The 18,848-nt window shown below is 33.1% G+C and overlaps 1 protein-coding gene across 1 annotated transcript; it reads left to right on the top strand.

The window, feature by feature from the left end:
* Nucleotides 1-18,574, top strand: LOC114324554 (hydroxymethylglutaryl-CoA synthase 1). Its single transcript, XM_028272412.2, has 2 exons — nucleotides 1-634; nucleotides 8,721-18,574. Exons 1-2 carry the CDS (start codon nucleotides 210-212, stop codon nucleotides 9,661-9,663), a joined length of 1,368 nt encoding a protein of 455 aa, XP_028128213.1. The 5' UTR covers nucleotides 1-209; the 3' UTR covers nucleotides 9,664-18,574.
* The last annotated feature ends 274 nt before the right edge of the window (nucleotides 18,575-18,848 follow it).

The raw sequence follows: 18,848 nt of genomic DNA, 5'->3' as shown, positions 1-18,848 counted from the left end.
TTGAGGTTAACTATTGGATGATGATGATGATACAGTAATGGGAAGGGTTTTTAAAATTATTATTGGAGATGTTCAAAGAGTGGTGGAATGGTGAAATTATTTAACACTACATCCGAAAAATGCAGGATGCAGTACTAAAATACGGTTCTTTAGTCGTACAAGTGAAAACGTTGTGTCTTTAATCGTGATCTTCCCTTCGTCAATTCACCATGGATCATTGGCCAAAAGATGTTGGTATTTTAGCCCTAGAGCTGTATATTCCCTCTTTATACGTGGACCAAACCGAACTAGAAGTTTATGATGGAGTTTCTACAGGAAAATACACCATTGGTTTGGGCCAACAAAAAATGGGGTTTTGTACTGACAGAGAAGATATCAACTCGTTGTGTCTTACCGCAGTTCAGAAATTAATGGAAAACTACAACGTTAGTCCACAAGAAGTAGGTCGTTTGGAAGTTGGCACTGAAACTATCATTGATAAATCGAAAAGTGTTAAAACAGTTCTTATGCAGTTATTCGAACCACATGGTATTACTGATATAGAAGGTATAGATACAACTAATGCTTGTTATGGTGGTACAGCAGCACTCATCAATGCTGTGAATTGGATAGAGTCTTCTTCCTGGAATGGAAGGTAAGTTCACAAAAATACTTTTTAAACATGATTGTAAACGTACTCCAAGATGATCTATTTCTTCTTGTTTAACAGCCTCGTCTGGTCCAATTCTGGACATAGTGTTTGTGCCCCTTGTGCTTTCCATATTTGCCCGTCTTAAGCTATCTGGTGCTCAGTTTTCTCCTGCTTCTTCTCTACTGTCATCAATCCATATTTTTGTGATCTTCCTATGCCTCGTTTATGTGCTCTTGGATGCCATTCTGTTAATCTCTTTGCCCACTTCTCTTTGCTTTCTTATGCCCTGCCCATTTCCATTTAGATTTTGCCATAGCTTTTATAACACCTTTTACTTTGGTTCTTCTTCTCAGATGTTTGGTTCTTATATGAGGCGTCTAATAGCCAAGGGGTATAAGTGCAATTTTGGTCAAGTTGGAGATAAGAACAGTAATATATAGTCAATACCCATTTTAATGTTGTGTACAAAGGATACAAGTGAATTTAAAACCAGTAGTGATATCTATGGATATTTCACTTATATGGATATGAGTATGCTTATATCCCTTGGCCTCCAAACAAGTGTTAGTTATATCGTTTGGCAACCAACTCATTAATACTTGTTAGTAATTGTCTGGTAATTCTAAACCAAATCTATTGTCTATATCTATCTAGTAATTTTAGTAATTATATTTTTGCAAAGTTAGTTACATTTTAGACGTGGCTGGAAATTAATGTACAACCAAGCACACATGTTCATAACCAATATTAAGAGTAAACAAACAAAAATCTTACGTTGATTAATAATATATAATACCTATATAAAGATCATCCTGATACATTGTTTTTCAAGAACAGTGTAGGAACTAAATCTTTTTTCGAAAATTTGAGCATGAAACCGAATCGTCGGGGAATACCTCAAATATTACAAAATGATCTAGACCATGTGAAACCAGAAATCCATTATTAAAACAGGCAACATATGCTAATCTTATGGAATCAGTGCAGTTTGTGCCTCCCATCCATCACAACTTCTACAGAAATTCGATTTACCAACAACAGGAAAGATAAAAAATCCCAGATCAAGGTACTCAGGATAATATTCAACAAGAACCCGACGAACCAGATTTTGAAAGCGATAATGACTAGTTAAGTTTATTTCTAGTGTGTTTTCTACTTTTTATATTTTATATGGCAATTGTTCACTTTTTTTTTACAAAATTTCGGTGTTTCGTTAATTAAATTGTATGTAAAAATTGTATAAAGGTACAAGTACAGTCCAAGTATTTAATTGGAAGACAATGGGTGTAAGTGCTGTTTCTTATTCTAAAATATCTTATAAAATGCTAAGTTTTTTTCAATCTGATATAAATATTCTATTACATAAAAGTTTTTAAAGTTAAAAAGTTAAATAGCTCTTTGAGTTGTTCTAAGTCTATTAAGAGATTGGTTAATAAGTGTCATGGTGTCTTTTCCATAAGTCATGACAGGAAGGATACATGTGTCAAAAACCATTTGTTTTAAATTAACTGTGGATTTTTGCGCCTATTTTGCGCCTAATTTAAAAGTCATAATATTATTACAGTAGACTCCTTTTATAACGATAACTGAAATGGCACACTAATTACCTTGTTATAAGCCAATCTCATTATATCAGACAACAATAATATTGTGCATACTTATGAATATGTAGTTTTTTAAAACATTAACTTCCGTGAAGCCATTCCGAGCAATGTATGATGCTAAATATTGTTTGAATAGCACTTTTGAAAAGAGTTGGCGGATAAACAGGAAGAGTTGACAGGCGGTGGAGAGTTTATTACATCATTAGTCTCGATAAGCACAAAGATAAGTCTTTTTTGTATACAGGCAGCTGCGATATTTATTTATAGCCATTGTCATAGAGGCGTTATCATCATCATCAGTGGCATTACAGCTCTTTATGAGCCAAAGCCTTCTTCAGAACAATCCTCCATTTACCCCTGTCTCTGGCAACTCTTCTCCATGCTCTAATTCCAATAGATTTTAAATCATTCTCTAAGTTGTCTTAGTACCTAAGTCTCTGTCTTCCTCTTGCTCGTTGTCCTATCGGCCCTCTTCGGTCAAAAACTTTTCTGACTATGGCATCTTCCTCTCGCCTGATTACATACATATTTATTTATAGCCATTGTCATAGACACGTTATAGTTTAATAGGAATTTCATGGGACCCCTAACGTACCTCGATATGAATAAAACCTCGTAATACTCGTGTTCTTTATAGAGAGAGTATATTGTATAAAGGTTTAATTTTTTGGTCAGGAATTTCTGTATCAGGAGTGTTCAACACATCAGAGAGTTCTTAGTTTTTTGGTGTGTCAATGGTTATCCTTGTATGTAATCTGTAAATTATAATTTATCTAGTACATGTCTTCTGTATATATTTCAACTTTGAGCATTTGCTAACATGGATTTATCGGTTTCCTCAAGTGTTTGGATACATAATATCAATATCACATAACCGCCCTGAACTTGGCACCCTTAATGATAGCACCCTTCCAAATTTTTAGAGTTTTGAGCTCTTTTTGAAGAGTTCTATAGTTCTCGCCGGGGTGCAGAAAGAGTTCTGCAGTTTAAATGCCGTTTTTTTTTAAACAAATTTTGGGGTGCCGATTTCAGGCCGCACCCCTTTTGTGCGGAAGGGTAGTTCCAGGTGCACAATTTGGAAGAAAATAAAGAGTTCTAGAGTTCTCAATAGTTTTTTTTAAGAGTTCCGTCATAGTACGCGAGTTAGGGGCATTTGAAAAAAAAGCGAGGATTTGCCACCGCATGCGTATTGAACGATACTTGAGAATTATTATAGTTTAATATTATTATAGTATAATATTATTATAGACTAAAAATAGCTTTTCATGGAGCAAATCGAATCAAAAGGAGCAAAAAAATTTGTAAGACAGTATTAACATTTAAACAATCGATGCATATTCCCTTTTTTTATCAAAGTGTACTAAAAATTTAATGTATATTGAATCTCGAATTAGTAATTATTTACATAAGAATTTTTGTCTTTAATTATACAAGTTTATGAATAATTTATTCATAATTCATAAACAGTAAATTAGAGTTGTTATATTTTTGTTAACCGCCCTGAGCTTGGCACCCTTAATGATAGCACCCTTCATGAATCAAAGGATTATTATTAACCATTAAACTATATCTGCATATGTGGTTCATCTTTCTTAAAGAAAAAATATTTTTTGCCTCCTTTTTATTTAATAAATCGGATAATAAAAAGGATTATTATTAACCATTAAACTATATCTGCATATGTGGTTCATCTTTCATTTAATAAATAAAAAGGAGGCAAAAAATATTTTTTCTTTAAGAAAGATGAACCACATATGCAGATATAGTTTAATGGTTAATAATAATCCTTTGATTCATGAAGGGTGCTATCATTAAGGGTGCCAAGCTCAGGGCGGTTAACAAAAATATAACAACTCTAATTTATTGTTTATGAATTATGAATAAATTATTCATAAACTTGTATAATTAAAGACAAAAATTCTTATGTAAATAATTACTAATTCGAGATTCAATATACATTAAATTTTTAGTACACTTTGATAAAAAAAGGGAATATGCATCGATTGTTTAAATGTTAATATTGTCTTACAAATTTTTTTGCTCCTTTTGATTCGATTTGCTCCATGAAAAGCTATTTTTAGTCTATAATAATATTATACTTTAATAATATTAAACTATAATAATTCTCAAGTATCGTTCAATACGCATGCGGCGGCAAATCCTCGCTTTTTTTTCAAATGCCCCTAACTCGAGTACTATGACGGAACTCTTAAAAAAACTATTGAGAACTCTAGAACTCTTTATTTTCTTCCAAATTGTGCACCTGGAACTACCCTTCCGCACAAAAGGGGTGCGGCCTGAAATTGGCACCCCAAAATTTGTTTTAAAAAAAACGGCATTTAAACTGCAGAACTCTTTCTGCACCCCGGCGAGAACTATAGAACTCTTCAAAAAGAGCTCAGAACTCTAAAAATTTGGAAGGGTGCTATCATTAAGGGTGCCAAGTTCAGGGCGGTTATCACATACCTATCTAAATCTAATAATCAATTTGATTTGATTTTTTGACAAATAGGTATTAGTGCAGGCTCTGGAAGTATTTGAGTATGCAAAACCTCGGGACCGGCAACTATGTTCGGATTCTTTTACCTGGGACCTTGAACAATGAAAAACTGAATCTTGCCGGAAGGTGCGATGGTGCCTTGTTATCCCCTCCCTGCCCCAATGTTAAGAGCAGATAAAAAGCGATTTTTCACAAAACAAAACACTTTTTTTGTATTTTTGGGTCATCCTAAGCAAAAAATGTTCTTACAAGTTTTTTCATAGGATGCATAGTTTTCGAGATAAACGCGGTTAAACTTTCAAAAAATCGAAAAATTGCAATTTTTTAACCTGAATAACTTTTGATTAAAAATAAAATAGCAATTCTGTTTGTAGCATTTAAAAGTTCAAATCAAATTATACCGGTTTTAATTATTTGCCAAGCTATAAACAAATAGGGTTTGAGCATTTTGTCGCATGCACGCTATGCATGCTACATAGAAATTGCCTGTTTGCAGGCACTTGCACTTGTACCTACTTGTTGGATTTTAATAGTAGGGGAGGAAAGTATGCTAAATTTGCAGTTACTTGATCGTTATGGGGACCTATTGGGTTGTGAAGAGTCAAAACCAAAAAAAGTCAAGTTAAGTTTTCCATAAAGTGGGGAACTTTCCATTTTTTAATTTAATTTTTCATTTCCAACAATCGTTTTTTCCGATTATAGTGGCATCTATCCATAATTCGAAAAAATGTCATCTCCAATAAAAATTGGGGCTTCCTATTTAAGATTTTAAAGTAACCCCCCTCCCCACCTCGTGTTTTTGTGCCATTCGATAGACTTTCAAAAATATTGAATATGTACATGTATTTTGCAGTTTTTCGATCTGATGTTAATTTCGCGAAATATCGCGGGGTTCGTATTTAAAATTTTAAATTTACCCCCACCCCTCTTCGTGGGGAGTCGTGTTTGGTATCATTCGATAGATTTCTGAAAAATATTGAAAGTGTTTTTTAGTTTTTCGATCTGACGTTCATTTCACGAAGTATTCGCTTTTTTTGTGAAACTTTGTTACTCGCCCATTTCCTTAAAGCAGCTTGACATCAAGGCTATGCAAGTCTCATGCTATGCAAGTCCATCTTGCATGGCATATCTCTTGCCTAGCCTGGTCTTTTTACATCAGAGCTATTTCTGTGCTATTTTTGATATCACTTTCATTGTTGCCAACAACAGAAATATACCAAAACATTAACTTTAGATATTTCAGTTGAAAATTTCAGTCCAACATTAAATATATTCAAGTATAAATCACAAATTATTATTACTTCCAATAAATAACATTTATATTTACAAAATAAGGTTGTTTTATTCTAAACTTAGAAATGAAAAAATTTTATGAAAAATAGATCATGTTAATCTTTCGTCTAGCACAGGAATTGCATGGAAATAGCGCGTGGGCATGCGCAGTTGCATGATCTGTCTTGCATGGCTCTTGCCTAGCATGAAAATAGCATAATGTAAAACTGCCTTTACGCCCCGCCCAAATCGTCAGATTTTTTAAATATGTACACACTCTTTTGCATGCACTTAACTTATCTTAATCTGACAATTTCGAATTTTTCTAAGGATAGATTTTTTTGGACCCCCCTTATCGAACTCTTCAGTATTAACGCTCGGTTTCATAATCAGTTAAAGTGGACTTTAAATTTTAAGTTAATACCTTTATCAATCCCAGTTAATGTTCCTTTTGTCATAATTATTGATTTTTATTTCGAATATTCGCTTAAGGTAGTTAGGATTATTTAGGTTAGTTAGGGCTATAATATGTATCTTGTGACTGGCTGAATCACTAATGTGTATGCCAAAAAAAATACCTTTATCAATGCAATTCATATGGGTAAATGTCAACGTTAAAGTGAACTTTAGTTAAAGTTGATTATGAAACCGGGCGGTAGAGCCAATATATGGAAGAGGTACATTTACAGGGTACAAGGTTTCTCCCCATATGCTAATCTGACGCGCTCGAGTAACTGCAAAAATCCCCGCTTGGGCTCCCCTACCATAAATGAGAAATGCACACATCACTAAGCATTACTCGTTTATAGCTTTGTTTAACAATAAAAAAATTAATTTTTAGCAATGCAAATAATCAAAATCGGTATAATTTGACTTAAACTTTCAAATGCTGCAAGCAGAATTGCTATTTTATTTTTTAGTCAAAAGTTATTCGGGTTCAAAAATTGCAATTTCTCGATTTTTGAATGTTCAACCGCGGTTATCTCGATAACTATATGCATCTTACGAAAAAACTTGTAAGAACATTTTTTGCTTAGAATTATTATTATTATTATTATTATTATAAATCAAATAAGGGCAGAGGAGCGAGCTCCTATTATGCCCAAAAACAAAGAGAAATATCATTTTACAACTAATACAAATTAAGAATAAAGTTAAAAATTAACAAACATCAAATAAAAATATTGAAACAATAAAACAATGTCGCCCTAAAACAATTCAATCCTGTAAAGCTCCCATAATGTTCAAAACAAAGAAAAATATCGTTATAAAACTAATAAAAATTTTAAAGATTACAATTTCAAACAAAATTTTGAAACAATAAATAATGCCGTCCTAAAATTATTCAGTCTTGCAAAGAAAATAAAGAATTATCAAGTCTATTTTTAAAAATGTTAACACTAGTTGCCGATATGGTGTCTTCATCTAAGTTATTCCAGATGTTAAATATTCTGTTTGGTAAAAAGTTCATTCTGGATCTTGTTGTCGTCTGTTCCCTCTTTAATTTATAACGATGACCTCTTAATCGTTCGTCTAGATTTAGCGTAAATATTGTGTTAAGGTTTCCAAAATTATATTTTAAAATACGGAAGGATATAATTAGGTCACCTCGAAGACGTCGATGTTCAAATGTTGTTAGATGAGCCAAGGATAGTCTGTCTTCATAATTAGGTCTTACACGGCCAAATGCCAGTCTTGTGGCTTTACGTTGAACATTTTCAAGTAAGACTTTATCACGGTTAAGATCTGGACTCCACACTGGTCCGGCAAACTCAAGAATAGGTCTGACGTATATAGAGTAAAGTTTACTCATTGAGGTTAGAGATATTCGTGTAAAACATGTGCGGATTAGAAACAGTTTGGAATTTGCACGTTTACACACGGACACTATATGGTCAGACCAATTTAAGTTACTGTTAACTATCACTCCAAGATCTTTGTGGGAGGTTACTGACTCTATGGGATGCCCATTAATAAAGTACGGTAGTAATGGGTTATTTTTGCCAGTATGTAGTATGACGCATTTTTCAATATTCAGTGGAAGTAACCACTCTGAGGACCATTTCAATATTGCGTCAAGGTCGGTTTGAAGAACATGTTGGTCAATAATTGGATTCACATATAATTTAGTATCATCTGCGTAAATGGAAACCTTACTGGATACAACAAGAGGAAGATCACTAGTGTATATACAAAATAGTAGTGGTCCAAGTACTGATCCTTGTGGAACTCCACTCTTGACTGGTTTGTCCAGTGAATAAGCTTCCCCAACACGAACTCGGAAGTACCTGTCTGATAGAAAATTTTGAATCCAAAAGTTTAACTTTCCGCGGATACCATAGTGATCCAATTTAGCTAGTAATCGACGTTTGGGAACACGATCGAAAGCTTTGGAGAAATCTAAATAGACTACATCAACAGTTGATGATGTAGTCTATTTAGATTATGAATGACCCAAAAAAATATTCTGTTTTGTTAAAAATCGCTTTTCATCTGCCCTTAATATAGGGACAGGGAGGGGATAACCAGGCACCATCGCACCTTCCGGCAAGATTCAGTTTTTCATTGTTCAATTTCTCAGGTAAAAGAATATGAACAAAGTTGCCGGTCCTCAGGTTTTGCATACTCAAACACTTCCAGGGCCTGCACTATAAGTTTTAATCAAATTTACCATAGTTATTTACTAGATACTAGGATGTTAAATTTGTTACAGATACGCGATAGTCGTGGCAGCTGACATAGCAGTATACGCCAAAGGATCCGCCAGGCCTACAGGAGGAGCTGGAGCAGTAGCGATGTTACTAGGCCCTAATGCCCCTTTGGTAATTGACAGGGGCGTTCGTGCGACGTACTTGAAACACGCCTACGACTTCTACAAGCCGGACCTCACTTCCGAGTATCCAGTAGTCGACGGCAAACTGTCAATTCAGTGCTACCTAAGTGCTTTAGACAACTGTTACTCCCTTTACAAGAAAAAAGTGGCGGAGAAGCATAAAAAGGATGTTACGCTGAAGGACTTCGACGCGGTTCTATTCCACACCCCTTTCTGCAAACTCGTGCAGAAATCCGTAGGACGAATGGCTCTAAACGACTTTTTACAGAAGCCCGACCTGTACCCGTCTCTGGAAAAGTTCCAAAAGGTGAAACTAGAAGACAGTTACTTCGATAGAGACTTAGAAAAGGCCTTCGTAGATGTAAGTAAACAGCAATTTGTAGAAAAAACGCAACCGTCTCTTTTGGTAGCTACGCAAGTTGGTAATATGTATACGTCGTCTTTGTACGGCGGATTAGTTTCTTTATTAGTGAATAAAAAGCCTGAGGTTCTGGCTGGTAATAAAATCGTTCTGTTTTCTTACGGATCAGGCTTGGCAGCCTCTATGTTTTCTCTAACAGTTAGTAATAACACCGAGGCTCTAAAACGTATAATTTCGAATTCTTCTTTGGTGAAATCAAGGCTAGAGCAGCGGGTTAAATTTGAACCGAAAAAATTCGAGGCTAGTTTAGAATTGAGGCAGGAGACTTGTCACAAGGCTCCTTATGAGCCTATCAGTAGTATAGAAGGGTATTTCCCGGGAACGTATTATTTGATTAAAATAGACGATATGCATAGAAGGTTTTACAATAGGATTCCTTCGCTCACCAACGGGTATTCGTAGTCTTTTTTGACCACGTAGTATTAATAGAGAGTGGTATTACGTATTAAGAAAGTTATGCTGCATTTCAAAACAATCCTGGATAAAAGATATTACGCTTTTGGTTATTACCAGCAGTTGTTAAATAGGTTTGTTCGTAGTACGATCCAATCGATCAGCAACCGTTGCCAACCATCAGACGCATGCGCAGTTAACAGTTAGCGCTGCGCAGTTAACAGTTCGAGTTCGTAGACTACGAACGCGCTTGCGTCTGACGGTTGGCAACGGTTGCTGATCGTTCTACGAACAAACCTAATATACAGGGTGTCCCGAAAAGATTGGTCATAAATTATACCACACATTCTGGGGTCAAAAATAGATCGATTGAACCTAACTTACCTTAGTACAAATGTGCTCACAAAAAAAGTTACAGCCCTTTGAAGTTACAAAATGAAAATCGATTTTTTTCAATATATCGAAAACTATTAAAGATTTTTTATTGAAAATGGACATGTATCATTCTTATAGCATGAACATCTTAAAACAAAATTATAGTGAAGTTTGTCCACCTCATAAAAATTTTATGGGGGTTTTGTTCCTTTAAACCCCCCCCCCCAAACTTTTGTGTACGTTCCAATTAAATTATTATTGTGGCACCATTAGTTAAACACAACGTTTTAAAAACTTTTTTGCCTCTTAGTATTTTTTCGATAAGCCAGTTTTTATCGAGATGCGGCTTCTTTTTTAATATATTTACATAAAAAATTTATGGGGGTTTTGTTCCTTTAAACCTCCCAAATGTTTGTGTATGTTCCAATTAAACTATTATTGTGGTACCATTAGTTAAACACAGTGTTTTTAAAACTTTTTTGCCTCTTAGTCTTTTTTTGACAAGTCATCTTTTATCGAGATATGGCTTCTTTTTCAAAATATACATAAGAATGTAAATTATAAATAAATTTTCAGATTATTAACAGGTCTCTACAATGGTACTTACCATATAAAAATATGTGGTGGATTCGACAAATATTCAAAATATGTCGATAAACACTGGCTTATCGAAAAAGTACTAGGAGGCAAAAAAGTTTTAAAAACATTGTGTTTAACTAATGGTGCCACAATAATAATTTAATTGGAACGTACACAAAAGTTTGGGGGGGGGTTTAAAGGTACAAAACCCCCATAAAATTTTTATGGGGTGAACAAATGTAACTTTAATTTTTTTTTAAGATGATGCTGCCATAAGAAAGCCACATGTCTATTTTCAATAAAAAATCTCTAATAGTTTTCGATATATTGAAAAAAATCGATTTTCATTTTGTAACTTCAAAGGGCTGTAACTTTTTTTGTGAGCACATTTGTACTAAGGTAAGTTAGGTTCAATCGATCTATTTTTGACCCCAGGATGTGTGGTATAATTTATGACCAATCTTTTTGGGACACCCTGTATAATAATAGGAATTTTGTCAAAAATGTATCAACAAAAAGTTGTAACCAGTCGCTCTATTTTCTATGATTACCAATGATAGTATGATTAAAAAAAAGGGATTTTAGGGAAAAAATTATTTTGTCAAAAAATGTTTAAACAAATTAGACTGTTTATTAACTAATAAATGTCTAGACAAATTGCATATTTGTAATATACACAAAATGTACATACAAATTATAACAAGAAAGATCAAAATCCATTGAGTAGATCCCGAGATATATAAAGTGATAGTAGTTTAAAGCTGCTTTTTAGTTTTTGAACTTATACATTTGTCGGCTCCCAGCTCTCTCTTCACTTATCACGGCAAGTCACCAATTGAACTACATTTTTAAAAATTCGTTTAAAAGGCCAGCTTTTCGAATATGCAAAAAGATTTTTTCTCCGTACAATATTTTTAAAGTTATTCTAAATGTTTATAAACTACAAAATTTCCAAAATTTGGCATTAGGATTTTTGACTATATTAGATGATTTTTCTTTATCTTTTTTTAATACATTTCGATTATATCACTTTTCTACTTTCATTTGGCATACGCGGAATTGCCATATCTTCATTATTTTCTGTCTTATGTTATTGCAAAATAAAGGTCTCTGGGATAAACAAATAGAATAACTTTTAAACTAATTATTGGATCGGTCTCAAATTTTGAGGGTCTATTAAGTACCCCAATAACCAACTTTGGGTGAAACACTAAAGTTCTAAGTTAGTTTTAGTAAAAGTTATTAATAGATAACGATTTTCACTTATTTTGCAGTCTGCGTAGCAACAAATTAACTTTTTAAAAATGTATAAACATTCTCAATTTCTTTGTAACACGAAAATGCAGCAGCTGCATAATACTCTGGTTAAATCTGAGAGTGCAGGAAGAGTCTATACCGGTTTCGGGGATTGTTTCCCCCTCATCAGTAGTCCCATATCCTCCTCTCTCAGATTCTTCCACGTACCACACTTTGGGCCTTTCCGAATTGCAAAGAAAGAAATGTCACGGATGAACTAGGGCCATCTACCGCAAAACAAAGTAAGTTATCAATCGAAGTAGCACAGAAAACGACAATAAATATCGTTCCCATACCACCAGATTGACAACAGGTGGAATACTTTCTTTGGTTACAACCTCCCGAGATTTTCAAAAATTATAAATCATACAGGATGCCGAGGAAATTAAGATGAGAGAATTTTAAATAATTCACAACTCATCTGCTCAGCGTGGTAAAAGCTCCAACAAGAAAGATCTGAACAGAACTTGAAGAAGAAGAAAAATATCGTCTTCTCCAATTTACTATTTTTTTGTGCAATCAACAAAGTCGTTATAGTCCAGGGCGCATCTGTTTTGAGATGGACGTTGAGAGGTGACTCAAATTTTTTTGCAGAAATTGCTTAAAAATAACTCAAATAATAATATTTGACTTATCCTCCCTCTCAAAATGGTCCGGAACATTGTTTAAATAATCAAAATGTCAAAATATGAAGGAAAAATTCGAATTTTTTATTGGTTTTTTGATTATAACTTTAAAATTATTCATTTCTGAGAAAAGTTGTACTGACATAAAAGTTGCGTAATTAAATTTCCTACAATATATAATTGGTTAAAAATTTAAAAAATAGTCACCCTTGTTGCAAAATAGCAATAATTGCGATAAAACCATGCAAAAACAAGTATTCGCATTTTACGTTTTTTAACCATTTATGCTACACTTAGGACCTTCATATTTCACCCAGAAAAACTTTATGATACAGTAAAATAATTTCATTAAGATCGGTTCAACATATTTTGCAAAATAAATTTTGCAATCCAGCTTTTGCAGAAAAAATTCATTTTTTAAAAATGTTGCAGGACTGAAAATAAAGCAGATAACAAGTTGAATTTTTTATTGCTTATAGAAGTGTACTGTACCTTTCATTTGCAATTTGCAAAATTAAAATCGATTAATTACCACGGCGTCAGGAAACTTTTTAAATAAACATTGATTTTTGGTTCTACGCGCAGGACAGCGGTGTTCGATTAACACAAGTTGATTTCCACCAAAATTTCTTCCAACCTTTATCTAATTTTCTTACTCTATATTTTGTTGTATTTTAATATTTTAATTCCCCAAAAATCAAACTAATTTTATTATTGTTTGTGAAATATTGTTTAAACAATTGCATATGTTTAAAAATAATAAACTCTTATTTTCTAAGTTAAAATATACGAACAAAGAAAGTTTTTGCTAAAAAGAGTGTTATTTCAAAGGATAGAGTATGTGTTTTTATTTTGCAATAAACAAATTTATTTATTTATATCGAAATGTAATAAAAATTAAAATGTATCAATCACTATCAAAGGTCATTGGAATGCCCAATCAGAGCAAACTATCCGCTGTCCTGCGCGTAGCACCAATAATGAATGTTTATTTAAAAAAATTCCTGACGCCGTGGTAGTTCATCGATTTTAATTTTGCAAATTGTAAATGAAAGGTACAGTACACTTCTATACGCGAAAAAAATTTCAACTTGCTATCTTCTTTATTTTCAGTCCTGTAACATTTCGAAAAAATGAATTTTTTTTGCGAAAGCTGGATTGCACAATTTATTTTGCAAAATCTATTGAACCGATCTTAATGAAATTTATCGTATTGTTTTAATGTATCATAAGGTTTTTCTGGGTGAAATATGAAGGTCCTAAGTGTAACATAAATGGTTGAAAAACGTAAAATGCGAATACTTGTTCTTGTATGGTTTTATAGCAATTATTGCTATTTTACAACAAGAGTGACTATTTTTTAAATTTTTAACTAATTCTATATTGTAGGAAATTTAATTACGCAACTTTTATGTCAGTACAACCTTTCTTGAAAATGAATACTTTTTAAGTTATAATCAAAAAACGTAGAAAAAAATCGAATTTTTCCTTCATTTTTTGACATTTTGATTATTTAAAGAATGTTCCGGACCTTTTTGAGAGGGAGGATAACTCAAATATTCTTATTTGAGTTATTTTCAAGCAATTTCTGCAAAAAAATTTGAGTCACCTCTCAACGTCCAAATGTACTAATATTTTCACAGATGCGCCCTGGTCTATTAAACTTCTCAGTATTTAATTATAATACCCATAAATAATTCAAGACATTTATTAAAGCAACCATTACGGTGTTATTGACAACATCCTTAATGAGTAATGACCACCCAAAAAAGTTGATTTGATGTATTTTTTATGGGGCACTTCGAAGATGATGTTGGTCAAAACAAATACTTGTTTGCGACTCTCAAAGTTGGTTTTTGTTGTTAAAAGTTGATAAAAATAAGCAGTCAACTTGTTTACAATTTAGACAAAAATTAATGACGTCTTTCGATTGTCTTTCGACTTAATTAGATGCATAGTTATACTTAATTAAATGGATGATAAAAACATTCGGATATTATGCAAATTATGCAGCCATACTCGTTAAGGGGACTTTTACTTTTTTAAATTGGAAAAAGGACAATTTTTAAATATAAAAAAAAACTTTTCTTAAATCAGGCGATTTATTTATGGTTATAATTATACCCATAATAATAATTATAACCATTATCAATAAATAAAGAAATATTTTCTTATATTGTTAAGAATGTTTTGAGGTACAAAAATTTTTTTTGATACTTTTAGTTGTTTTTGACCTCTGTAGAGTGTCCAAAAGATGAATTTTAATTTGGGAGACACGTTTTTGCCTTTCTGTAACAATTTTTGTTTAACCTTCCGATGACCAACCTTTTTTTGTTACACGGATGACCAAGGGGGGGGGGGGGGGAAATGACCCCAGGTAAAAAATGACAATTAACAAAAAAATGAAGTTTTCTTTTTTATTTTTTTTATGGCATGGACATTCAGCCAAACACAACGTGAGTATTAGTTATATGTGTAGTGTGTATGTTGAGTAAGTGTCTTGTTACTTTGCAAAGTCGACGTCATTAGCGTAAAACTACTTGGAATTACACATAATAGACGGTATTTTACTAAACATCAACTTCAGAATATATTTTTATTCGTAAAATATAGGGAATTTTTTTTATTTCAAAATATGAGGATATCTAGAATGATATTAAAGTCAAATAAAAAAATAATGAGTTAAAAATTGAAAATACTTTTGAATTTATTAAAGAAAAACATACGCTGGGGTCACAATTTCCCCCGCTTGGTCATCCGAAGGTTAATTGCAACAGGATTCAATTAGTTAGACTTAATAAACACATCTTTAAAAAAATAATTTTTTTATATGACTATTGTCTTTATACGCGATACTAACCACTCATCGCAATTAAACGTTTTTTCTTTTAAAAGCAGCCTCCTACCGCGTTCCTTCCAATACCGTTTTCATAATTTAATTTAATTTAATAGTTGCCGAGATATTCTATTTGTTTATAAGTCAAAAAATTGTTTATAATTTTAAAATATTCCTGAGGCCGTTTAAATAGTCCAATTTCAATTCTGTAAAGTACATTAGATAGGTATAGTGCCTTTTTATACAAAAATCATAGTTATTCTTATGTATCGTAATTATTATGGTTATTATAGCGACCGTAAGTAAATTGTTAATTAACAATTTATTTGTTGCTAAATTGTTCATTCAATTGTCATCGGCTTCTGGAAATATAATTTATACCAAAATGGCTTTTATGTCACCAAGTTATTTAATTATTGATAAATAATTACTTACCTAAAATTTTAGTTGAAAATTAAAGATTTTGTTGGAAAAGCCCGCATTTTCCGAGGAAAATTTTCGTCGAAGTAAATCAGGAAAAACATGTCTCTATGCAGAATTTAATTACGATGAATTTTTATTTGGGTGTTTTTGGTGTAAAGTTAAAATCTTTGGATTTATAGAGCAATCATTGAAAAAAACATTTGGGGGCGCCATTTTGTTTATAAAAAACGTAGCACACTATCTGCGGACTTTGCATACCTATATTATTAATATAATAGTCATAATATTCGATTCCAGCAATAAAATTGCTGGTAAATAACCTTTCCCAAAAATGGCCTATTCTCGGATAATCTGCCCAGTCTAGTAGTACATAAAATTTTTATTAAAAATATTCCTAGACCTTGTTAGGTGTGATTTGGGAAATGTTATGGAAATGCAGCATAATAATCCGTTGTTGAAATTTCGGAAATGGAATAATTATACATTATAGAGCTCAAATTTCTATTCAAGTGCCTGTTCAATACACTATTCGGTGAAAGTAGGTGTAATCACTTTCATTTTTAACATATTGACAAATTTATATCTTATAGTCCAGGCGATTTAGACGAAATTTGGTCAAATGTGAAAAAATATATGTTTTTTTGTAAATAAACCTTCAAAATGGTTAAATAATGAGATCTATTTTATGGCTATTAGAAATGGTGGAAAAAATCATAATAGTCGAGTTAACACAATATTTTTTCTTTGCTTTTTGCTATTTGCTAAAACTACTGCTTCGTCGGCATATCTAATGATTTTTAGAGGCACTCTATTCAGCATGTGTAAAAACCTGAGGTGTCTCGTTCTGCTCTAGCAGCACTTATGGTGATTGTTCCTCAATTTTCTGAAGGCGCTTCAGTAGTAGTGGCAGAACATTTGCCGTGGGAGAGGGGTGACTTCCAATAAAACACCAACCCCTAAAGACATAGATAATAGCATGTGCAATAAGTTCCCTTAATAATAAAACTAATAAGTACGTATGCCTCAGAAAGCTGGACTATGACAAAAACTGAGCGATCAATGTTACAAGTATGGGAAAGAAAAATACTTCAAAGGATATTTGGCGGAAAAATAATAAACAATCAGTAGATACGAAGAACAAACAAAAAGTTAGAAGAATTATATAAGCAGCCTAATATAATATAATTGCAGTAGTAAGAGCGCAGAGACTTAGATGGTTAGGATATGTGCAAAGAATGACTTAAGTTGGAATGCCAAAAATCTTGTTAAGCGCTATAATAGGTGGTAAAAAGAGAAAAGAAAAACCTAGGACCGCATAGAGACATGAAGTTAATGCCGATCTGAGGTATCTCAATGTAAGCAATTGGAAACAAAAAGCCAAGAACAAACAGGAATGGAGGAAGCTTGGAAACCAAACCATGAGAATCTTTGGCTCGAAGTGGTAATATATCCAGATTTAGTCATACGGCTCACACTCCCTCTAAGGGGAAAATTTACTCATCCCAGATACCTACGGTATCAAAAGGATTGAGCTCTGGTGGGACTCTTTCCGTGTTGTCGAGCCCTAGGTGACTTGGTATGCAGGTGCCCAAAAATTTTCGTACACATCTGGCAGTTCTTGTAAAGATGTTCATTTAGACCCAGCTTTTTATGCTTTCGAGGAGGTTCTTCGGAATGACTCCAGTAGTAGACATAATAATAGGTATCGTCTGGGTACTTTGCATTCTCCATTGTCTTCGTATTTGAATTTCCAGAACTCTGTACTTGGCGATCTTTTCAGTAAATTTACTACGTAGATTGTTGTTGTTAGGTATCGCCGCATCAATTCGTGTTGTTTGTCTTGTTAATTTATTAACTAGTACGAGATCTGGTCTATTATATTATACCACTGTTTGGCCTGTGAGCACAGTGCGGCCCCAGTATAGCTTGTAGTTGCCATCCTCAAGCATACTCTCTGGGACGTATTGATAATACGGGAGATGGTCCGTTTGGAGAAGTCCCAGCTTGATAGCTATCTCTTGGTGAAGGATTTTTCCCACTGCGTCATGCCGTTCCTTGTATTCAGTTGCAGCAAATGCCTGGCAGGCCCCTGTAAGATGTTGGATGGTTTCTTGGGTTTGACATCCATATCGGCATTTGTCGTTTTGGACCTGAGGGTCTTTGATGATATATTTCAGGTAATTTTTGGTTGGTATAACCTGATCCTGAATGGCCAGTAATGAACCCTCCGTTTCAGGGAACATCTTTCCTGATGTCAACCAATAGTTCGACGCTGTATTGTCGACATATATTACTATTGTTATTATTATTTGTTAACATCGTACTCAGTGTTATTAAAATCAATTAATTGTACATGTTATTGAAACATTTTTGACGGTTTATTTACAAATTGACAGAGAAACGATTAAAGACAATCCAAAATACCTGGGTGAATCCCTTTATGGAACTTTTTATAATCCATAACTCTAACGTAAATCTTAAATATACCTAACTGTTATATATTTTAACTTACTGAAAAGACCTTTCGTAGGCTGTTTTTTAGACTTTTTTTCACATTTATTTTAAGTTGCAATATACATATACAAACATTTATTATTATTATTAAGTTGAAGATTTCTTGTTAATTTATTTATGTTGAAGCGTATGAGGACGACTACCAGAAATTTTTGTTGCGCAGTAGTTTGTTTTTTAGTTTTTAAGTGGTGCTAAAATGTAATTCGTAGGATGTACCAAAGTGGCTACCTTTCGTTGTTACTTCTGAAATACAGGTATTTTTTAAAAACTAGACTTGTTTTTTATTTCTCCTGTGACGTGACCTCGTAACAAGGATAGTTGAAGACTTCTTTAAAAACCTTGTACAGCTCGTAAAGCGAGCGTAATTAATGAACAAAAGAGGAAGTCAAAAGAAAAATAACAACCGTGGGATTAAATTATCCCAAGATTTTACTTGGGGGTGACAGTCATCCCTTCTAGGGGGTGAAAAAACGCTTGTTTAAAGTAAGTCCGGAAATGGATAAATTGACTAAAAGCAACTTTCCTTCTATAGAATTTTTTAACTA

The sequence above is a fragment of the Diabrotica virgifera genome, chromosome 8, assembly GCF_917563875.1.
Source record: "Diabrotica virgifera virgifera chromosome 8, PGI_DIABVI_V3a".
NCBI lineage: Eukaryota > Metazoa > Arthropoda > Insecta > Coleoptera > Chrysomelidae > Diabrotica > Diabrotica virgifera.
This window is presented reverse-complemented; position numbering and strand designations above follow the sequence as displayed.